The sequence below is a fragment of the Epargyreus clarus genome, unplaced genomic scaffold, assembly GCF_041222505.1.
Source record: "Epargyreus clarus isolate Ecla_fem2 unplaced genomic scaffold, WU_Ecla_fem_2.2 ptg000012l, whole genome shotgun sequence".
NCBI classification, from domain to species: Eukaryota; Metazoa; Arthropoda; class Insecta; order Lepidoptera; family Hesperiidae; genus Epargyreus; species Epargyreus clarus.
This window is the reverse complement of record NW_027332220.1, coordinates 1,518,288-1,543,963: the sequence shown is the minus strand read 5'-3', so window position 1 is coordinate 1,543,963 and position 25,676 is coordinate 1,518,288. Positions and strand designations below refer to the sequence as shown.

Genomic DNA, 25,676 nt, shown 5'->3' with positions numbered 1-25,676 from the left:
TAAAGGAAATCGGTAGAGTTGCCCACAAAAATCGGTATACTTGTGACCTTTTCTTTCTTTTTCGCGGATACTTAACTATCCATCGATTTACTAAACAGATTTCATCCCAAAATAGTTCGTAAATCAGGGCCAAGGGACAGGGTTCGAGAACACTTTAAATATGTAAAATGAGTTGAATTTCTATTTGAAATTCACGTACAAAACATTACTTTCTTACTACATTTTTTTTCCCTAAACATTATTAGTGTCATCATAGATACTAATCTAGGAGTGTCATATTAATATTTATTGGAAAATAACACATATTGTAGTCTTTTATATTATTAGTAAGTAGTAGGTATTCCTTCACAAAGAATTAAGAATTGTGTGCTTTCCCATCTAAACAACGAACATTTCGCAAATGTAACACCATAAGCACAATTTATAATTAGAAACTAAGCTACTCCCTACACCACCGGCACCGACATAATTAAAAATTGCCAAAAATGTAATCCCAATAAACCCAAAAACGCGAACAAAGCCACGCTATACGCTTCCACACACACGTATCAACACAAAAGGGCTGAAACGACGAACATATTTTGATAACAGATATAAAGTAAAATAAGATCGTTGCTTGATAAAATTACGCACGCGGCGTTGCCAGCCCGCGCGACGTTGCCGCTCAGACGCGGCCATTTGCAATTCAGAGCGACCGGTTACGCCACACGCTCTCTCAAAATAAAAACATTGTTTTTAGTTGAAACTAACTTTCCGGAGGCGACTTCGCATTCGTTATTTGTTACTTGTTACTTTTCTAATAATTATCATTTGTTATAATGAATATACTAATAAGGTCGTTAAAATATGTACATTAGATAAGTAGGTACTTATAATTTCTTGATAAAGTCGTTCAATAATAACGTATCAAATGTTTGAAGAAGGTCTAAAAGCTTAAAATAGTCGTAAACACAGCTACATTGTATGTTTTCTCTGTGTTATTCTTACAAAAAAAACATATTATTAATGTGATAAATTCCATTAATAACATTTCACTGAGAGTTGAATTGTGAAAAACATTTATTTCATTCATACCTTTTCTATGTACAGAGGTAATTTATTTAATAGTACTTAAGTAATTTCTATAACAAACGATGAAATTAATATAAAATATCAAATTGATTGATATTTTAATAAGAACATTTGCAGTAAACGGACAAAAAACGAGTTAATAACCTTGTTAAATATCAAAATTATAAATATTTATTTCAGTAACATGATAATGAAGGCGAGTGGGGTATTATTTTACGACAATACGTATTGCAGGTGTCGTATTTTGATGACCGCCTGTAATTTTAGTACTGTGTGCTAATTTTTTCATGAAATTCAAGTAGGAACCAAACAAGCATGCAGTCCACCTGATAACGACCGGCTACTGCATCTGTAACCAACTCCAAAAAGGAATGAGGTCTTATCATCCGAAGGTTATTTTTTATAGTTAAACCTAAACCATACTGCAGATGATCCTTATGGAAGGTAGTCACCGTCGTATATGGACATTTGCAACACCAGGGGAGTCATCAATGCATCGCCGGCTTTGGAGGAGAGCTCTTATTGCACATTTTTTGAGAAACCCTAAACTCTACTATATTCTATACTATACTATACTACACTATACTATATTCAAATTGCAATAGAAGCCTTTCCTTAAGAATAATTAGATGACTGTAATCTAACAATAAAATTCATGTAATTTCGTACATCCAAATGGTCACCACAAAGCACGATGTGTGCTACATTTTCGTCATTTTCAGAATTAGGCAAGGCGACTTTATTCGGCTAAAGCTAAACCATAGGTATGGACTAGCTCGCTTGATTTTAAATATTTTTGAAAATTATCTTTGTCCAATTTATTTTGCTAAAGGTATAAAACTTTGTCATTATCACTACAGCGTACAATTTGAACAGGATAGCCAGGCTTCCGACTTTAGCTGGACATGATTGTCATTTTACAATTTTTTTATCCTTGCAATTTGTTCGTTATTTTATGACCAAATACATTATGGTTAATTGAATATCGTTTATTAAAAAACATACAGTTTCAAAACTGGCCGTCCCCATTTTTATTTGTGTACCTGGTCACCCTACTTAGGTAGTTCGTATGTAGGCTTTCATGGTTTTGACCTCGCTCGCAGTTTCTTTATATGCTGTTTAAAACGTGCATGTTTGTAGAACAGAGTAAATATGTACCCACTACTTTAATATAAACGTACTCGTATATGTACTCACTTCAAACCATACTCACAGTAGTCATATAGTCATACTTCTTGTATTTTATGAGCGTCATGCTCGTATAGTAAAGAAACTTTATATGCAGAAAATATAGGAATAATCATAGCAATCAATGCATGTGATATGGAAAAAAGGCAATATGAAAAATTTTCAAAAGGTATACTTATGCATATTTCTTGTATTATTTGTAAACTGTATGTCATGAGCATTACATAACTTTGGAGTTTCATGTTATATAGTGTTAAACATTGTGCCATGTATCTGACAATAAATAAAAGATCAGAATTAGAAAAACAAGATTTTCCTACAGTAACAGAAATTAGTTATCTCGGAATATATGAAAGATTTAAATTTAATATTGTGAAAATTTGTTATTTCACTTATAAGACTACAAAGATAATTAAAACCGGTTACTAGCCTAAATATCAGAGTAATCCAAGCGATTCCAAACCATCGCTCAATATTTTACAGTATGCGGTAAACCGAGCCGCCGTCGCAGGCCAGAAGCTGCAGGAAAAAAGGTGCAAATTACACAAGAACATAATTACCATGCGCCGACCGCACCGACCGCCGGTGAAAGGTGCATCTAGAAACATCTGACTCATAACATCGAGCTAGCTTAGAGCTTCTCAAACTTATTGCTCACGGACCCCTATACCCGTACATTTTCCAAAAAACATATTTTATTTAAAATAGTCTGTAATTTTTACACTATTTTTTTCTTTTAATTTTTAAAATATTTTAAAAGAAATAACATAGATACGTATTATTAATAATTCAATGGGCGTGCTTGTTTCTTGTCGCAAATGGAGCCTGGTGATTTGATTTATTTTATCCGCATGTATCATGCGAGTTGCATGCTCGAATTAGCTGCCTAGTTCTTACATAAATTTTGTCGAGCACCCCTATGATTAACTGGCGTACTTCGCTTTGAGAAACTCTGGTTTTGTAATTTTTCGAACTAAGCTTTCAGTCTGTCTGTCAATCATTTGCACATTTAGTACAAACTGTGGTATTACATATATATATGTATCATATGCAATATAAAGCACTTATTCAACCTATTAGCGCATGTAAATAAGTTTATAATTATGTATATTATGTTAAGAGGATATATTATGTCACACAAGTATGCAACACAATAATTATCCTCTGTATCAATGACATATAAGTTATACATCTATGCTCTGTATAATATGTTTTATCAAACTGAACGAATACTACTCCTAACCTTACTAAGACATCTTTGAGTAGAACATATGATGTAGACGAAACTATCATGCAAATACGATAGATTATGAAAGTACATTACATTGGTTTATTTTCTTAAACCTAGAGTGCCAAGGTCACCTTCGAAAAATATTGCACTCTGGCAAATCTGAGAGCTAAAAGTCACCTCATAATGGAAATACTGTTACATAAAGTGCTAAATACCTTTCGAGCGTCGCCAAAATAAATAGAAAACGTTATCATAAGCTGCCAAGACCAGAAATTTCCTAGGAGACAGCCTCGAATTTCTAGTTAGGAATTTTGTAAGCTCAAAGGAGTCGGATATGTCGGACCCGGATGAAATTTTAAAATAAGCCAACGTTTGCTTACCAAAATAGCCACAGTTTTAGCGGAGGAAAGAGTAAAATATTTTATAGGTTTTTTTAAGCTCCGTTTTCCACATTTAGGTCGGTCGTAATTTTTTAAGGTTCTGGGTACCTAATGGAAAGTTTACTAATGGAAAACTGATATTTTAGTAACGTGCAGATAAAATTGTGCCTTAAGATATACTATATATTAGCTAAAGTCCGATTCTCTAGAATAAGTCCTTAACTCTACAAACGAGCACAAAGAATCTTCCTCGAACAGACGATAGAAAAAAATAAGACCGCCAATAGATAGGTATAAATACGTTACGATGTCTTGTCACGTGAGTATGCTAGGTCAAGGAAAATTTCCCGCAGTGTGGAAAAAATGTTATATCAGTTTCTCTCTTGGATCTAGCCGAAACTAAATTAATTATATTATACACTATAAACTATCAACAATGGGCTTTTCTGTGACTCAGTCTTATATTCTTTATAGGGAAAGTAAATAAGTCTTAATAAAATTCTAGTGAACTATTCACCTAGAAATTAATATCTACGTCGTTTGCATTCCAGTAGTAACTTACAAATAAAATGTATATAAAACATCTTTACATAGAAATGCAATATTATATAAAAAGTTGAAAACCCATCGACAACTTTTCAAGATTTCCAGACTCAAACATCTATGTCGAAATTGAGCTTCCACAACCTAAATTTAATAAAGTGATATTACTAAAACTGAAATACATATAATATAATAACATCGTCCGTGGATTAACACGTCGGGTGCTCTGCCCGGGTCTCCGCCCGGATGAGACCCGGCAGCGAGCACACTGCGCATGTCACACTCGCAATTGATTGATTTTTTCGCGCTACGTATTTTTTATGGGATTTTTTATCCCCTAATGTGTATGATTCACATACTTTTAAGAGGCCTTTGATGTTGATGTCAGAAAGAAACCGGTTTCATTAATTGTGTTAAATATATCTTTAGTACATTTTTAGCAGAGTTCAAAAAGAAACTGAAATAGAAATGTTATAGAATATTATTCCTGTATTTCTCTGAAATATAAACGTAACTATATATTTTACCAAGTATGTATGTACCAAGAAAAAATGAGAAGAAGAAAAACAGACAAAAATTAATAAAATCAAGCTTCGTTATATAAAAGTTTTCATTCCTGTCTACGTTGAGAAATATTTCTCTTCAATTTAATTAAAACTACCGAAGAAAACTAATTCATACAATTAAATAAAATTTAAACTAAATAAGTAAATGTTTCTTTGTAATAATACAAAGAAACATTTACTTATGTGTATGATATTTACACACAAGAGCGACTCTTACAATTTTGCTATTGATCAGGCCCATTTCCGGAAACAATACAACCGATTACAGGTAATGACAACTATGTCGATATTGACATACACCACTTTATTACTCTGGAAAAATTTAAATTAGCTACATAAAATTATAAAATCCCAGCACGGGGACGCACGCGGGCATGCCAAAGTTACCAACTCGTTAGTAATAAGAATAATTCTCTAGCCTCTACCCATCTCTACACAAAATAACCGTGACAAAATGTACAAAGTTAGCAGAATTGCGTTCCCAGAGTTGTCTCGCGGGTGTCAGTACACTATATACGAGTATAGCTATACGTGTTGTACGTCTGTATGTGTGTCGTACACCACATACCGCTCCCTGAGATTCTCTACTCCACTTTGCCAGGGCTGCGCACGTTAGATAACCGGCCTTATTTTAAGCCTCAGCCAAAAACAGGTTATATAATAACGGATATAGTTTTTAAACATGTTTTAAGATCATACCTGTGTTTTTATTGCGTTGTTAATTATGATTCAGTTTAAAATGTTTTGTCCGGGATGTTATTGGGAAAATCGTTAACCATGTTTTACCAGAATATTCCGTGAGACACAGACTTTATCAGTAAACCTTAACAACGAAGCTTTTTTCCCTTAACTATTTCAGTCTACAATTTGTTTGCGTTAAATTCTGATTTTCACTACATTTATACATTAGAATTAAAGTTACTTTGTGGCAAGTTAAAAACTAAGTAAAATCTTTGGGATTTCACAGTCAATTCTTAATATTCAAAATAGTTAATTTATACCTCATGACAGAAATAAACGCTGCTGTATTCTGGATGACTTTAGTTTCAGTATCAATTCAAATCTATTAGGCGTTAATTACTGGTGTCCATGAGCATCAAGTGAAACCTTTTAATTTGCTTCTTCAGTTGCAAAAAGAACTACATAGTAATGAATTCGCACATTTTCAAGAGTCAGCCCTGTCTTTCGTCGAGTTTCAAGTGGCCTGCGCGCCGGACGTATTCCCTTTCACGTAACCAACTTTACAAACGTACATCTCTATATGTTTATACACGTATGTAGTGTATATACATGTAGGTACACAACTCATGTACTCGTATGTGTAGACTACTGCGGGATGTATGAGCTAGTAGTTTATTGGATTAAATTCGATGTAGGTGACAGAATTAAGAGTATTTTACTTGCTTCTATAGTATTATCTTTCTTTGCTTATCAACCGACTGCTATTCACGATAAATTTCTTCCTGAGATATTCCCTGTTCACTATGACATGTCATTGTGTGTGTATACGTTCACAGCATGTGTTCCTCGAAAGATGTGCAAAAAGAGTTTTTCGTCAAAGTCGGCGATGCATTATAGGCGACTATGCATTTACTGAAAATGTCCATAGGCGACGGCAACTAATTTCCATCAGGTGGCACAAAAACGCTGGCCAAGTGAAGATTGACAGACTACATTCACATATGAAAATATTACGGATTGAATACGAATTTAACAAAACCTCTTAAGTAACTTACAGAATGGATGGCTATAGGTATCCGTAAGAAAATCTGTGCCTAGCATATTAAGAAATTTAGATGACTCGTCGATGATCTAAACTGAAGGTGACATACTGAAGTACATACAAAGGTTATATATAAAAATCCCGCTTAGAAACGAGTCATAAAATAAGTATTTCATTATCGGTCAGATAAAAGTTATATCAACTGATAAACATAATACCTACAAATTACTTTACTACAAAGTGAAATTGATAACTCTGGTAAACCAATATATTTTTATCAGAGCGAGATAACTTTGTTTTCTTTCTCCAATACGTCAGCAATTTTATCTTATCCGTATAATGAAAAAGGTACTTTGTTTTAACAAAAAAAAAGAAAGTATAGTAAGTACAAGCATTTTTTATTATCGATTGTCCTAAAAAATAATCTTGATATGTAGCCGATAAAATTCTTCACGGTTAGATTCGACGACGTGTAATAATATATTTTAACGTGGCTAACGTCTATAGGCAATATTGAAATAAATTTCAAAAAAAATATATGTCTATCGATCAGAAACTTTGTAATTTAAAAAGAAGTATCAAACTAATTTTCTGAGTCATAGCTAAAATGTTTTCACTCTCTTTTGCCTCTCAGCTATGTTCCTAAGTATGTCCCTCGTAAAACTGTTTTCTCGTCATACACCGTCCATGGATTGGTTGCAGTAACAAGTAAAATTAGTACGATAATTATATAATTCAATTGTAAAATTTGTAATTTCCACCCATTCGTAGAGATCGTGCAATAAAAAGCAAATTAAGGCCCGCAATATAAATAATAAGACCGCAAATATAACTACGTACTATAACGCGATTTTCCCCGTTCACGCATTGCTTTCTGGCAAATCTCCATACATCCTCCGGCGAGGTTATCTCCAATTCAATATCTGAACTATCCTTTGGCACCGGATTCACTTGTGCCGCTTTTAGTGTTCGGGCATTGTTTTAAATTGTTGCCCGCATTGGACTCCGCAGTTGTGAGCGCAGTACGTACTATATGGATGGTAATTTTGTGCTCGCATTGCAGATTATGTATAAGCGTAGGTATGAGTTACGCGTCGTTCTGGAGGTCGAAACAAAGACACGACTTTAGTATTTGGAAGGCGCAACGTACTAGTTTCGACGATAAAGAAAAATATCGTGAGAATACCGTGAGGAAGTGTAGTATATTATGGGTCTTAAAGCTTCTTCTGAAAGTAACTACTTCTAGAATAGTTTTAGTTATGTCGGTTTTAAGTTCAATACCTTATTTAGTTGAGGTAAATGTTAGCAACAAATGCAGAAATTGATTACTTTGTGTCAAACTCTACCTGCTAATAAGCCTTTGAAACGCGTTTATTATTTTTTTGTTGTTGACGAAATTAAATGACAAAATAATGTTTAAAGGCAAAGTCGTATAGAAACAGGTGTTTTTGTTATTCTTGCATGTTGGCGAATGTAACACGCAATACCTACAAAACAATTTTGTAATATTAATGTAACTTGTAAGATTAATGATAACATTTTTGTACTAAAGAAAGTGCTACCAGAAATATTTCAACGAAATTTTACAAAATAGTGTAATTAAGTTAAATCAATATATTCACCAACCCTTAGACATAATCCGGGAAAGATATAATATGTGAAAGGGTAATGAACTCTATATAAAACAGTTCTAAAAGCAGTCGATCCCAGTTGTTTTGCCACTCCTGGCAGAGATGGTCGGCTTATATGTAAGTCACCTTGCCACCAAAACGAAACAAAACGCTTACGCTTACGCTTGTAATAAGCATGGCAGTGCTACCTCCGGCATCGAACAATACTACTTCTACCACCTATTATGTATAAGCTAGACATAAAAAAAAACTTATTTTAAATAACAACATTTTTTGAAAAACGTTATATAAGTTTAAAGTTTAACTATGTAGGTACCTACTACATATATGACTTATATCTCATATGTCTCCGTGGTTGATCGACTGATCCCCGGTCGACCGGCGCAGCTAATGGGGCGTGTTGCAACCAACCTCCGGCGCCCCTTTCACTGACGCCGATCAATTTTGTACAAATGTATGTGTAGTAAGTAAAGAAAGAAACATTTATTCGGATAATTGCAACACAAGTGAAATATAACAGAAAAAGATAAAATGAAAATAAAAATCACATAAAACAAAAGAAAAAAAAACGACAAAAAAGGACAATAAAATGCACATTTAAATTATTACTATAATATGTGTTGCAACGACCGCGACAAAGTATACATATATGTCATGTGTTGTATACTAGTGTTTAGTATAAGCTCGTCACATTCTACTTTTATGTGCTAAATGTGTACAATGTGTACATAATCTCGCATAACATCCTGTGCAGTGTGCAATTTAATATTTGAAAAGATTGTGGAATTCCGTCGTCTTTTTTTAAATAATTTAATTATTTATTTTCTGTTTTGTCTGACCGTTATACCGATGCTCTTTCCTGGTGATTACCATCGTCTATGATTATGCTATATCAATTCCTTTTTTGCGTCATCGGTATAAATCGATGGTTCATTTTCAAAAATGATTTTTCGTTAAAAAACGTCAATTTTCATTTCAGCGGAGTAATTTTACCAAGAAACTCAAAGTTCTAACTCAGAAGTTAAAAAAATCACACCTGAAGGTCTTCTAAAACCCTTAGTAAACTAGATAAGTAATGACGCGCTGACCTAATTCCATTTTCTTCGTCTAATCATGTCTTTCTATACTGTATCAAAAGTCAGCTTCTTCGGATCCAACTTGTAAGCTATCCCATGCCGAAGTTCCGTATGATTTGGGTCAGTAGTTTCTGCAAGCTAGCAGGAATTATGCGAACTGGAGCAAAAGTTTCCTTTTCTAGCAGCAACTAACTCTTATTTCATTCCATCCATACTGACATAAATAGCCACATAAAAATGTTTGAAAATCCAGTTATGAATCGAGTATTGGATATATCATATTATTATAATTTATCTTAAATATTGTTAATAAATAATAAACTGCGAGCAAAATATCAAAATGATTCAACTGTTTAAACTTCCAAATTCCAATCGCATTAACGTCGCAGAAACTTATTCAAACTTGGAACATTCCGAATCACTTCATTTCAAATGAGATTTCAAATGTAGAATTGACATTGACGAGACAGCCAAGTAATCGATAAGTGACACAGTTAACTCGTGCAGCTTAATACATTACGTGGCAGATTAAATTATTGACGTTACAAAAATAGAATGGAAACCGATGAAAGCATTAAAATCAACAAAATAAATGGCATCAATAAATCGCATGTGGATGTATTTTTTGAATTCATTATAACTCTGTTGCTTATAATTGAATGAATGGTATTTTACGGTTTAGACGGGTGGAGCGGCAACGTCGCATGGCGCTCGCCGTGTTCGCACGGAGCGGCAACGTGGCGCCAGCGTATCCGGCGTGGCAACGTCGCGCACGGAGCGGCAACGCCGCACTGATTCAGCACATCGCATTCAGTTGTGATTACATAGGATTTGTTATTATGATGGCTGTCCCCCCTCCCCCGCTGCCCCGTACCTTTAATTTGGAGGGATTCTTTTATGTTTTTTTAAGTATTTCGAGATCGTTGTGTAAGACTCAGAAGTCATATCAAAGACAAAAATAATTAATTATCGTATTTTTTCGTCGTAAAACGTGCGAAAAACAAGCTTTAATTTCGTGTTTTACACCAACAGAACGTAATTAGTTCGTGTGATTGACTTGTTAAGACTTCCACGATACAAGATTTAAAAAGAGATTGATTGACACCAACGAACATTATTTTTTCTTCCGCGGCTAGATAATATTAACACAGAATAATTTCGTCCGAAATGGTCTAATCTTCTAGACAGACCAGTCGGAAACCTCAATCAAAATGTACTTATGAGTCAGAAACACACTTATTACTACCAAATTAGCATCATCCACTGTTCCCACTGGTTCTCAACTTGCCTTAGCATAGATTTGAATTTAAATGCTACCAAATTCTTTTAAAACCTTATCAAATATTCGTTCTGAATATATATGAGAGATTTATCTTAATTATTTAGTCATTAATATATTTTAATAACTTACCACTTAAGCAGACAATCTATACAAATAATTAAAATTTAAATCTATTTCGAATAGAAAAATAAGCATTTTTTATTTCATTCATACGTTTATTTCGACTATCATAAAAAACAAAATGTTTTCACATCATAGTAAATGATGAGCAGACTCGGAGCAAACTTTTAACAAATGATAGAATGTTCCAGAGCATGATTTTGTAAGGCTTAGTTGGTGAAATAAAATCCAAAATGTTTTTGTGTCGGATCAAACGTTTAGGCAGTGACAGAAAATTTTATGATATACATGCATATCGCATACATGCATGCGTACATGGCATGCATTCGTGAAGCATTCTGACTGACTGTTCCGAGGGCATCAATGCACTTTTGGTCGAATTCAGGTACGCCACCTGTTCTAGTGAGTGACAAATATGCGTGGGCGGCAGTGACCAATAACATGGGCTCGGCTGGCATTGGAGTTTGTTTTTAATGGTACAGCCACACACTAGACGAGTGTCGAGGCAAATAGCGAGGGAAGTGGGCAGAGACGGAACGTGGCTGCATTACTTGTCAAGCCGCTAGTCCTACAGGATGTTTCATATTTTGTCTTTTTTTAATGCGAGTCAAAGGAATTTATGATAATTTTTTACAAGATGCTGTCCATCTGATGGTTAGTGGCTAGTGGCTGCTGCAGCCCGTGCAAGTCTTCGATCACCACCAGATGGAGTCATAAAACGGCTACCATCAGAGTCGAACCACAAATAATTCTACAAACTTCAATCTCTCAGGAGTTCTATAATGTCGCAAATATGTGGGCGAGTAGGGTGAGTGAGTGACTACTCTCGCAATATTCGGAACACTGCAATGAGCATTTTTTTTATAATATAGAAGTAGCAGATGGTAAATGGCTACTGCCGCCTATAGGATTCGATATTCCTACCTGAGGTCGGTCACAGATGCGCCGCTACCCCTGAGGACTAAGCTGGAACGCCTCGGAAAAGTATGTCTCCCTTACCACATCCTTCAAACCAGAACACAGCAGCGCTTAACGCTGCTGTTAATAGGCAGAAATAGGTATAGCAGTGTGGCTAGTTTTAAAAAAATGTACCTTCTAGGTGACCTTAAGTGGAACGTGACTATACTGCGTTATTGACCTTACCTCTATATTTAGAAAACGACAATGACTAATCTAAGGTCCGTTACGAATGACGTTTTTATTAATTTATTCTATCATTTCAAGAATCATATGGCTCATTGTTTACTTTTTATGACACTGACTCATTATTTTTAAACTAAGATATGAATTTTTAACACAAACACATTTAAAGAAATACAGACGAACTCAAGGTCCCAGTCACTGTATTGTTTTTATGCGTAATGCTTCCAGGTTCAATTCCCGCCTGGGCAAAGATTATAATGAATGTAGAGTTGTTTTATAGATCTGCTTATTTATCTATACTAATATTATAAAGAGGAAAACTTTGTTTGTTTGATTGTAATGAATAGGCCGAACTACTGGACCGATTTTAAAAATTCTTTCACCATTCGAAAGCTACATTATCCACGAGTAACATAGGCTATATTTTATATGAAAAATATTTGATAAATATATTTTGAGGCGGTACAAAGTTTGCCGGGTCAGCTAGTATCTTGTATTTCTGTCCACGCTTACAGCAGGGAACTGTAGTGTGTGAATATGGGATAACTATTTATGTGTCAAATTACTGTCCACGAGTGTCTGTTGCAAATTTGCAATCTAAGGGCCTGTTTCAGTAGAGGCCTATTGAATTACTATCTATTAGTGTAGGAGATCCACAGCTGCGTAACGCTATCTTTTATGTTTTACCAGCTGTGCCCTATGTATCAAACTTGTGCTGAAGAACATGTAAATTCCGATATATGTTATTTATTATTTTCTGCAATGAAAAAGGAGCATTTATTTCACCTAAGCATAAAGGTCACAATTTTACTTAAAATTTGTCCGTTTAAAATTTCCTACTTTACCACCCTTCCGACCAGAATACATCACTCCATATGTTCAAATCTATCAAGCCTTTTGCTCTGTAGAATATGCCAAAAATAAGACATACCAACATACGCTCAAAAATATTATCCTCTACAATCGTGTAATGAAATGAAATGAAATGAAACATATTTATTTTTTTGTATAGGCCAACGGCGGCACTTACAAATTGTCAGTTACAATATTTTCTTAAACTACTACCGGATCGGAACGCGACCTCTACTGAGAAGATCCGGTAAGAAACTCAGTGGGTTTGTCTTTTTTAATTTTTAAAAATAATTATTCTCTTTTTCATTTTTTTTAAATGCCATTATTTTTACATATAATATAATATAATAACGAACACAGACCTACACATACACGTATATATGACATATACGTATACATAAGCAAAATAATGATATTTTCCATTCCAATCGGGGTCGCCCGCACATGATCGATCTGTCTGTCCGTAGACACCTGTCAATTTGCACGACGAGTATTAATAATGGGAATTTCGTTTTGCACGCGAATATTTCGTCTCGTCTCTTAATATTATAAATTGTAAAGCAGACAGCCTAGCGCCTGTGGGTAATGAAATTGGTTTGGAAGAATATAGTGGAAGTATCATTTTCAGTACTTTTTTAAAAATATTGATCTAGCAAACGAATAGCCTGGCCTTAACCACGGATGTCTATGGACGGCAGCAGCTTCTTACCATGAGGTGAATTGCATTCACTGCATGAACTGCTGTTTGCTTCATTAATAAGATAATCTAAACGAACCACAGAGGGTTTACTCGACTGTTTTAACATGAAGAATTTGCATTTGTTTTATGCAAAGGATATTAATATACAGGACATTTTCAAAATCATCATTAAATTACATTATTTCGCCAAAGATTGGAGAAAAAACTATATATGGTACCCAAAAACAGCACCTTTAATTTTCCATTCTCTACCTAACATTGGCAGATAAAGGCATCATAGTTCAAATGTTTCGTGATTTTGCGATACACGTAAGCCAACAATAACGTCCTAGGGACGATGTTTACACAAAAACCCGCTTCTCCGCTAGCAGGTAAGAGAACTGTTAGGGCTGTCACTCACTCGCACATTATGCAAATTTTATAAATAATACAAATTGTTAAATAACCTAGTAAATTGCACAGCGCGGTGGACTATGGCCTAATATCACTCTGAAAGGAATCCCGCGCCCAGAAATAGGACTGAATAATAATGACGAAGACAAATGTTAAATTCTTGACGAATCCTGACTTGTTTTATTCAAATACAATATACCAAGTATATTTATTTTAATTTAGTTTTCAATTATAATATTGATATAATCAAATTATTTCTCGCTACAACCCTAGCCGAAACAAAGTCAAAACAATATGACTTTTGATTTATTTAGGTATCTAGTGTGTTGACAATTCCCTGTTTTTATATTACTTAAAATTTCAACTATTAAAATTCATTTAAATAAAACAAATATAAAGGTTATTGCAACAGATTTCAGATGACAGTGATTAACAAAAATCTTTCCACAAGTTATATAAGATTAAAAAATAATCATAAGTTGGGTCGATTTTGAAATAAAAAATAAACAGATTATACATTATAGGTAAGCAAACATCATTAGGTATATAAAAGTCTACAACTTTTTATTGCATTTAAGACACAAACACGAAGAAATATTAGTTAAACAAAAATCATTTTGATACAAAAGAAAAAACATTCTTCCTCACTTATCGCATTTTATTTATCCTAAAAAAGGGCGAAGAATCCCTAAACAGCGTAAATATTCCAAATACGCAACCCTACACGTCCGCCGTACGATAACAGACGCCGCCCGCCGCCCCCATCGCGCCGGCAGCCGGCTCCGACACCCAGTTACCGCGCGCCGGTTGCCGGCGTCAGACGTACGTGCCCGCGCGTGCCCGTCGGCGTATAACCGGCCCCATGAGTTCGAACATGAACATAGACGCACTAATAGCGCTGGTGCGCAAGAAACCCCAGCTGTGGGACCGCGGGAACAAATTCCACAGCAACAGGAACGTCCTCGACAAGTGTTGGAGGGAGATAGCCGGCGAGTTGAACGAGGAAGGTGAGTGTCGCCGCCGTTCTTGTAAACAGCGGTAACATTGTACGACGTTTCTGCAATACGATGACTTTTTCCAAATAGTACAACCGTGCGATATGTGCGTGATAACTAAAACACGCACCTTCTTTAGCAGGTTTTTTTTTGTAAAATTGAAATGACATTGTCGAACTTAATTCGATTTTATATAACATTTGCGGCATGTACGTAAAATGATTTGTAAACTATATTCCATTGTTATATCGCTAAGACTTATTCAATAACGTAATAAATTAAGTTACATATTAAAAAACCATTTTATAAGATGCATTACATTAACAGTTTTTAGATAATTAAAAATTAAAAAGGTTTTTAGACTACACTTAAGTCTATTTTTATATCATTTTTAATTAATCTTCATCTAGCTATGTTTAACTGTAGCATAGATATATATTTCATTTAGTCTTAATTATTAATTAAAATGCTAACCTATTCAAGTTGAAAAATATAAAGCATTAAATTTTTGTGTAAAGATTTTCTTTAGATTTTGTTTTCATAATTTTAAGCAACCTGTAGTAGGTTGCTTAAAATTATTAGTGTTTTTTACACTCCCAGTCCCTAGCAATCCTTATATCGTCTGCGCTACGAACAGTATAAATACAAACAAATACAAATATATTGTTCGTCGAACACATATAAAAACGACTACACGTACAGAAACCAGAAACTTTTCATCATTACATCTATGTAGTCGGGATCGAACCCGAATCGCATTGCGTGACCGACTGGCATGGTGACAACTCTGCCACGCGGACAGATTATAACACCTATAACACTAATATAAATCACCTTACGAAAACATAGAAATAATATATATATAGAAAAATTCACTTTAAATACAGTTTATGAAGGTGGTAGAACCGTTTGTGGTTCGACTTTAGAATTTAAAGATCTACCTTTTGTAATATTTAGGAAAAAAATGTTTAATTGGTTGCTAACGAATTGTTTCTACTCTTTAACTGAGTTTTTGACACGGAGGAAGCGTTATTAATAATCATTATAATCTCGAATAACAATTAATTGAGTATATAATTTGACATGATACATACTTAATATTGACATAAATATCTATAATTGACAGAATATTGTATTCCATTTTCTAACATGAATTATTTGTTAAATTAGTGTAACGTGTTTAATGTAATGTAGATTAATACTTAGTATGTAAAACTTAAAATTGCATACCTTACCCGGTGAAATATGTTTGAACTTTATAAATTGTACAACATCCTATGTAATACTATATTTATGCAATAAAGAATTATGATTATGATTATGATTATGACTCCGGCGGCACCACCGCCACACCTATTTCTACCTCATAACAGCAGTGTTAGGCGCTGCTATGCCCCGGTTTGAGGGGTGTGGTAAGGAAAACGACTTTTTCGAGGCGTTCCAGCTTAGTCCTCAGGGGTAGCGGCGCATCTGTGGCGGACCTCAGGTAGGAATCCTATCTGGGGTTGATTACAGATGTCCATGGACGGCAGTAGCCACTTACCATCAGGTGGACTGTATGCTCGTCTGCTACTCCTATATTATAAAAAAAAGTTAGTATATAGGTATATACGCAAGTATATTCCATGCATATCGAACAGATGTATACGGTGTGCCTATACTAGGATATTGATTTTTGTAACCTACATATCGGAGCCAACAGTCAATAGTTAAGCTCGGGTTAAGCGAAACGTGCTTGTGCCTACCTATACTGATAAAATATACTATGCTCATATAGTTATTATACATACTATACTATGCTCACATAGGATTTTCTTTACGTTTTCCTTACGTTAATTCACTAAAAGTCGCTTTTGAAAAATGAAATTAATATTCGAATACACAGCGTAAAATGAGGATTGGAAAATTATGAAATTTTTCATACCTATAAGTTTTATGTACTTACTAAGTATCACGTCTATCAATATGCACTACACACTATGACTACTTCTACTACAACCTCCTTAAAAAAGGTAAAAAAATGAAATAGAAGCACTTTTTTACTCTCGTATTTTAAGCCGATACTGCGGTACTACTTTGGATTTCCTATTAAAGACGGCTATAGTTATAGAAACGCGGCCTCTTGATCGAGGGGTCCGAGGTTCAAATACTAGGCACGCACCTCTGATTCTTCAAAGTTATGTATGTGCGTATTAGAAGTTAATTGTCACTTGATTAAACGGTGAAGGAAAACATCGTGAGGAAACAAACCTGCATACCTGGGAATTCTTAAAAAAAGTTTTCAAAGGTATGTAAAGTCTACCAATACGCACTTGGCCAGCGCGGTGGACTATGGCCTTCTCATTCTGAGAGGAAATCCGTTCCCAGCAGTGGGACAGTAATGGGTTGATGATGATATATTAGTTACTCTCGAGGATAGTATTGGTGTCTGGTTATAATTACCATCACTTAGTAAATGATACTATAAGAGTAATTACATTACATGTATATATCAGCTTCTCAATTAGTTTGTTGAGGATATATTACGTATGTGGTCATCTGCCATACACGATTTAACTTCGGTGGATTGCCCCTTTATTATTTATATGACATACATCAATATTTATCATCATACATAGGTGCCTACTCTATATTTAAATGAACGTGGGCATTATGCCAAACTTATTTACATAACAATTATGTCTATTGAAATATTTCATACGGCATATACGTTATTGGTAGAGCAAACTAAATATACAAAGATGATCCGGTTTATTCCGGTTTATAGGTTGCAGTTGCCAGCCATTCCACCACGCCGTTGTACTTAAACTTAGCTCTTAAGAATTGCACCTTCTAATCTATACGATACGATTTTGGTATTTCTGAATTATCTACAAAACTAAATTCTTGTATAGTCGGATGTCCGTAACGTGCAAATGCTACTAAAGATTAGATTTATCAAAGAACGTATCTTTTTGTACATTTTCTTCTCAATAATTTCTACAAAAAAGTTGAGCAATAACAATATTAGGTATATAAGATAAAAACACAAGCTCCAAAACTATCGCAATTGCGTAAACCTTTACAGTACTCAACCCAAAATATCACTATTTCTTAATCAATGTATTTTCTTTTAACAGAACACAAAGTCAGAAAGAAATGGAAGTACCTTCGAGACCAGTTTTCAGTGGAGTACGGGAAGATCCCGCCAGCGGGCTGTGAGGAGGAGATGCTGACATACGAGCCCAAGTGGAGGTACTACAAATCCCTGCAGTTTCTCGAAGAGGTGGTCACACCGCGGGTCAATACTAAGAACCCGAGGAGGGACGAGGACAGCAGCGAAGGCTCCCAGGACACGTCAGCGCCAGGGTCGCCATCACCCATGGAGAACGAACTCAAAACCCGCTACAAAGAACGCATGATGGAGATGAAGAAACAAAAGTTACGATACATGAGAGAGAAACAGAAAATGAAGCGCAGTTCGGAGATGGTCAACGAAGAGCACATGCACTTCTTCAAGAGTCTGCTCCCGCACGTGCGAAGCATTCCCCCACATATGCAGCTGTCTTTCAGGAACAGGGTGCAGGCGGTCGTCGAGGAGTTCGCGTACCGACCGGACCCGACCGCGGTCGCTGGCTCCGAGAAACCGTTCAACGAGACTTACTTCATAACTTGTGTACCGGACCACGAGACTAAATGTGAGCCGCCGGAGTCGGTGGACGAGTCCCAAGACCAAGACGACATGAAAGATGACGATGGCTCTTCGTAGAACTGAACTTATTAAAAGACTTTACCATAATCTCCGTAGCAACACCATATTTAGTTTTATTGTGAAGCTTATGGTAACAGACAGAAAGTGCAGACAATTCTCAGTTGTTACTTAGTCTTATACTTTAACTTTTAATTTTAATTTAAGTAACATTATCAATAATAAGATATTTTTAGAAAAACGATGTATAATACCAGTACCTAGTGACATAGCTGTTATAGTAAGATTATTGATGCAACGAATTAACTTAATTCATTCCTATGTTGTTTTTTAGTAAGTAAATTGTTATAACAATACTTCGTTCTTTTACTCTCATTTCCTTTTTATTACATGATTTAAATAGTTGATTTTTACTACGGAATACATTTAAATTCTAGCGAAATAATAATAATAACATACTTTTTGTACACACATTACATAAATAAATGTAGATATAAAACAAAAAACAAAGGTCTCATCGTTAAAAAGCGATTTCTTGCAGAAAACCTTACGGTGTGAAGTATGAATATAAAAGTAGTAAATAAAGATAAAAATAATTATTTTCATGTCAATGCCATAGATGTATGGTAGAGTATTGTAGTGTATTAATGCCACCAATCCTATTATTATAAACATACGGTATCATGGTGATCATATACTGATGACATCAGATAGAATAAAAATAAAGAAACCATATAAGCGCGAGGCATGTTACGTTACCGTTGCGTGTTTTTATTTATAAGCCACATATAACGTCATTCACTTTACATACATATAAGACTAGAGTTCTGTTTGAGGTTGGCCACAGATGTGTTGCTACCCCCAAGTCTAAGTTGGATATGTATAGCTCCCTTACCACAAACCAGTACCCTTAGTATGAGATTTTACGTTTTGACAAAAATTACTGTTTTTATTTTTGTTTACATAATCATAATCATAATCAAAAAAAAAATAAAGATTATGATTATGATTACGTATTTCCTATATATTTCCAATCAGTTCTGATATAATCCGCATTGATTGGAAATGTGTGGGCAAATACTGAACACAGCAGCAACACTACTGTTATTAGGCAGAAATAGGTGTGGAGGTGGTGCCGCTGAAGTCGATTTATTAAGGGTTCTACCACCTTAAATTCCAATGGGTACCATTTGTACCAACATCTACTACATATATAAACGTTTTCGCGTCAGTCCATAATACTAACTAAAATAAAGTATGTATTAAATTTTTCGAGGTTCAAATCCCAGGAACGCACCTCTGATATTCAAATTTATGTGCGTATTAGAAATTAATTATCACTTGCTTAAACGGTGAAGGAAAACATCGTGAGGAAACCTGCATACCTGAGAGATTTATAAAAAATCTTAAAGGTATGTGAAGTCTACCAATACGCACTTGGCCAGCGCGGTGGACTATGGCCTAATCCGTCTCATTCTGAGAGGAGACCCGTGCCCAGCAGTGGGACAGTAATGGGTTGATGATGATGATGATGATTCAATTTTAAAATAACGCCATTCCTTTATGTTGGGACTAAGTTAAAACGCCTCGTGTAACTTTTTTTTCACCTCAACCCGGAAGACACCACAGACTAACCCTTACACTGCAATCCTAAGTAAATGTGACGACACTACCGCCACGGTAAAACAGAAAAAACTTCTACCATTTTCATAAAATATTCCTCGTCCATTTTTCATTCCGTATTTTATGAAGGCATTTTCCCCCTAGAGTAATGTAGCATCCACAAAAAATGGTATTACATGCATATATCCATAGCATAGTACGTATTATCTAGGGTATATCTATACCTAGACAGAACTTGACTATTTTTAGGGTTCCGTACGTAAAGGGTAAAAACGGAATCCTATTATTAAGCCTCCACCGTCTGTCCGTGTGTCACAGGGCTTATCTTGTGCCGTATCAGGTTTATCTTGAACCGTAATAGAAAGACACTTGAATTTTTTACACGACATATAAAAAATTTACACAGTATGGGCGTTGTCATATAAGAAACCGCTGTTTTTCGGCGATATCCGCTTTACCCATTGAACCGCAATAGGCAGACAATTCAAATTTTGAAAATGCATTTACTTATCTACACTAATATTATAAAGAGGAAAACTTTGTTTGCTTGTTTGGTTGTAACGAATAGGCTCAAAAACTACTGGACCGATTTTAAAAATTCTTTCACCATTCGAAAGCTACATTATCCACGAGTAACATAGACTACATTTTATATGAAATATATTTGATAAATAGATAATTTTGCGGCGGTATAAACGTTGCCGGGTCAGCTAGTAGCTGATATAATGACAAATCCTCAAATAGAAAGAAAACGAAAATTCGGTGGTCCAGAACCCTTCGTATGCGTTCGACTCGCACTTAGCTGTTTATTTTCAACTATATTACTTCATATGGCGTCGGTTGATGTAACGAGCGTCAATTTCGCTTTGCATGAATTAGGGTTGCTAATGTTGCATATAAAAAAACTACAATGAAATTCTCCGTAATCCTTTTTTTTGTAAGTTTTCGAAGAGTATTGTATGTTAGACTATTTGAAATCCCTTAACGTTGTATGAAAGTTTTGATAAAATTTAAAATGAGCTTTTTGAGGCTGAACAAAATTATTTCAGAAAGGATTTTCATGTTATGATGTACTTAAAATGTAGTAAATTTGAATTAATTATGTCATTATAAGTATTTTAACTATGCATTACCGTAATTAAGTAATGAGAAATTTTATATAAAATGTCTCTAAGTCCTGTTACTTAATTATGATACCGATCCGTGTGGCACAATGGTTACTATACCGCGCTGACAGCTAGAGCTCTTGGTTCGATCCTCGGCCAATTAAACATGAAATTAATGAATTTTAGTTTTGTCTCGCTGTGGATGTCATTGTATTTATCTCTGTGTGTCAGCACCCAGAAGACCTTTACGTGAGTCTATGACACCAAAAAGGGTTTTTTTTTCTTCAAAAGGAAACCTTCAAAAGCTTCCCGGTACCGTTGGAACGACGTAGGGTTATGTGGGATTGTTACCGCACTAAAACCCCCGGTGGCCGTCCTCAGCGCTGCGTACAGAGCTCCGGCATCTCCTAAGGAACGCAACCGGTCTCCTCTTAATGCGTTGCCCCGAACATATAACTTTTTAAACCTTGCTACACAATTATTTTCACACAAATGTCTTAAAGCGTTACTTTTACGAAATTATATAGGTACCTACGTATTACAATTTACTCCTATAAATATGTATGTAGACCCGTACAGCCCTAAGCCGGAGGCGTCTTGGAATAATTATATTGTTCTAGCAAATTGCTAGCAGGCAGGATGTTTTATTACGAGATAGATCGATAAAACAATAAAAATAGACTGTTCCTACTTCAGAATAATTACAGTACGAACGAGCCTTGGGTATGAACAGTAGGCACAAGTGAGAACACCATGCGCGGTATCTATAGATATTAATAAATAAAATGGAAGTGTGTGTTTATAATGTCAAAATAAACGATTTTTATTGTTTGTTAGGAGACGGTGTTAATACAAAATAATAAAATAATTATTAAAATGTTTGTCGGTCTGTTTGATCTCCGAAAAAGGCTGGACCGATTTTGATGGGACCTTCACTGGTAGATAGCTGATGTTATAAGAAAGAATATATAAGGAAGGCTTAATTTTCGGAAATATTTTTTTTTAATTTGCATTGGCACGGAATTTGCATAATACTATTTTGTAATAAATATTGTAGGTACCTCTGTTAATATATGATGCAGCATTGTCGCACTCCATTCTATTTATTACTCTGAGGTTTCTATGGTTCCTACCCAATGTTACGTTTCATGCTTCGGGCTTCGTATCGCGAACATTACATTTCATACAATATTTCTGTGTTGTTATATTTCTTAATAAACAAAAAATAAAAGGAAATTCAAGTTTAGTTTATGCCAGCACAGATTTCTGTTCTAACATTTCATACAGGTTCTATTTAAAATTTTCTTTGTTCTTGTTACCTTAGTTTTGAATTCATTCTAGAACACAATATTTTAAATACCTACTTCGGTTACATTTAGTTCTTTATGGAATGAATTTAACTAAAGTGAAACTCATATTGCTTATATGTATTTAGTAAAATCTCTAAAGTGGTTCGCCTAGTGGTAGTTAGAAATAGATTTAAATAAATTAATAAAAGAAATTTGAGTTAATTTTCAAGTGAAGAAACAAATTAACACGAACAATTAAAACATTTTTAGTCTGTGGTGTTACGCAAAACTGAACCAAAACAAAGCACAGATAACACGAGAACAATTACCATTTTCGTAACATTAATTCCGTTCAAGTTCCAACATTCATTCGTACTTCGCACTCGGCTACAGATTCTGATATTGACGTGCGAGGTTGCCGCGCCGTGCAGACCGCTATGCGACGTTGCCGCCCCGACCCACTTCCCGCGTCTTTTCACTCCGCCAAATTGCACGACTGTAGTTCTCGACTGTTTTTGTTGCGATTTTTTTCTTTAGATAGCACAATCGGTTTTGGGGTGAGATTCTGGAAAGGTGCGCATGATAATAGATATTGTGACTGCAGGTAAGGTACTAATAATAATGCATGGGAAGTACCTGCGAGAGGCAACATAAATCAGCTGCACATTTTTTGTTTAAAACTTCATAAAATTCATGTAGATATACGAGATTGAACTGTCATTCATGATTGACAAAACGTTTTTGATTTGGTCGGCAATCGCGTCAAAATAATCATAGACTTAGAATTTTTACGATTTAGATTTTGGTAAGTATATGTGGTATTAGTTTTATATATTGGTGATTCAATAGGTCTGGGGGACTGGGAAAATCACGAGAAGGTAAGGCTCAAAAACTATAGCATTTACGAAATCTCTATGTGTCTAGTGCACGTACACGAATCACACACATACTATAAAATTGATACAATGTTAATCATGTCCATTACGTCACAGTAGAAATATGGACAGTATGGAAACTCCGTACAAAGCGTTCGAAACGGCACACTCACACAAACAAGCGCATCTACGAGGCCCCGAAGTTCTTCTCGCAGTGCTTCAGTAGCGAGTGTCGCATCAAAACGAATGGTCACGTTGCTATTTGTTTGCTATTTATTTCCGCGATCTTTTTAAAAATGCCACGAACGTATTGCGTGGTATACGGCTGTTTAAACTCGGCTTCATCAAAACCGGAGTTATCATTTTTTACATTACCTGCTAATATTGAAAGGTAAGAATGATTTATTGTTATAATATTATTATTATTATATTTTGTAGGTGTTTTAAATCATATATTTCTAATATTATATAGTTATTAACAACATTAGAAAACTAATTTAACTAATATACACATAAATAAAAACTTTATAAAAATAGGAACTATAATTAAATTAATTTGTAGGTACTTACTCGAATTTTAAGTCCGTGTGATCGATTGTAATTTTGTGAACATAATTCAAAGTTTAAACTAATAGATTATCAATTTTATGGGTATTGTTTTCGAAGATTGTTTTTTATTTATTTTGGATAAAAATAGTTGCCTACATGTTGATACCGATAGTGCTGTCAGAATGTAAATCCAAGATGGAGGCTGCATGAAGTTGTCAACTTTTTCGTCATGGGTGTCGTTTTCATGGTACTTGATGGTGTTAAAACCGATAGTGCTGTCAAAATATAAATCCAAGATGGCGGCTGCATGAAATTGTCAAGTTTTTCGTCATGGGTGTCATTTTCATGGTTCTTGAGGGTGTTAAAACCGATAGTGCTGTCAAAATGTAAATCCAAGTTGGCGGCTGCATGGAGTTGTCAACTTTTTCGTCATGAGTGTCATTTTCATGGTTCTTGAGGGTGTTGAAACCGATAGTGCTATAATTTTGAAATATTAATTGTGTGTTCACCTTCCTCTCAGTTGTAAGAAATGAACACAAGCTTGAACTTTTTGTTTATGCAAAACAACATCTTTTTTGGTGAAATTGACTATCTTTGAAAATGATTATTTTTATCTTTTTCAGACGTTCCCAATGGCTACGTTTGATATCTCGAGAAGATCTCATAAACAGACCGCCTCAAAACTATGCCGTTTGTGAAGAACATTTTAATGGTATGGATATACTAACGGGAACCCAACGTAAAACTCTTAAAACTAATTCACTACCATCTCTTCATCTACCAGTTTTACAAAAAAAAGATGCACAAACGTCAACCGAAGCTCCGAAGTTGGTTGATATGTATACACAGACGGAAGAAATTGTTGTTGTAGAAAATGTGGACACGCCGCGAAAAAGAAAACAAAAATCCAACCTTTTACAATGTAGAAAAAAAAAGTATACGAAATTGATGAAAATGAAAAAATTAAAGTTATTATTAATATAAGTTGTTATTTCAGTAAATAATTTGTAATTTATGAAGAATAAAGCATTTTTTATGTAATGGTTTTTTTAATTACTGGATTTAATTACGCATTTTTGACATGAAAATGCGTGACAAACACCTGAAGACTGACGTTTAATGTTCGCTGCCCGCGCGTCCGCTCCGAAGAGCGGACGAATTGTCTTCGTCCAGCCGCGGCTCCTGTATGCTTCCGCCAAAACTCGTAAAAGGTTACGCCGTAATTAATACCAAGTTAAAGATCTACAAACAGTCAAAATAAGTTGTATCAATTTTAAAGTGTTTTCCGTAATTATAAAAATAATAATAATGATTATCGTCTTTTGCTGGGATTAGCTGACGCCGTGAGGTTACCTACTTATATTATTTTTAAACTGCGTAGTTATTGCAATTCGATTGATTGATCATTACAGCACAGTAAATGCTAAAATAGAAATAAATAACACTATTATTAAAAAAATAATATAGTGACAACCCTATGCTTCGATGAAGTGTAGTTATTTTATAAATTAGGCTTAGTTTCCATACTGGTCCATATTTGTACTGTGATTGCGTCCTGTGTAAAGAATTTCGGATTTGTCGTTACGTTACCTAGAAAGTCTCATGTTTTATGAAATGTTTTACGAAATCAGAACCTCCTCCTTTTCGAAGTA

At 34.8% G+C, this 25,676-nt stretch overlaps 2 protein-coding genes across 2 annotated transcripts in view; one reads left to right on the top strand and one right to left on the bottom strand.

Moving 5' to 3' along the window:
• Smr (nuclear receptor corepressor smrter) overlaps nucleotides 1-25,676 on the bottom strand; it is a 189,875-nt gene that overhangs the window by 101,657 nt on the left and 62,542 nt on the right. The gene's annotated exons all lie outside the window — the stretch shown is intronic.
• LOC140746065 (uncharacterized) lies at nucleotides 14,685-18,936 on the top strand. Its single transcript, XM_073078055.1, has 2 exons — nucleotides 14,685-14,906; nucleotides 18,014-18,936. Exons 1-2 carry the CDS (start codon nucleotides 14,762-14,764, stop codon nucleotides 18,640-18,642), a joined length of 774 nt encoding a protein of 257 aa, XP_072934156.1. The 5' UTR covers nucleotides 14,685-14,761; the 3' UTR covers nucleotides 18,643-18,936.

Bases quoted from the DNA above. Each gene is read 5' to 3' on its own strand.
- LOC140746065 (XM_073078055.1), top strand. From the start codon at position 14,762: ATGAGTTCGAACATGAACATAGACGCACTAATAGCGCTGGTGCGCAAG. The intron at 14,907-18,013 runs GTGAGTGTCGCC...TTCTTTTAACAG, and splicing joins CGGCGAGTTGAACGAGGAAG to AACACAAAGTCAGAAAGAAA.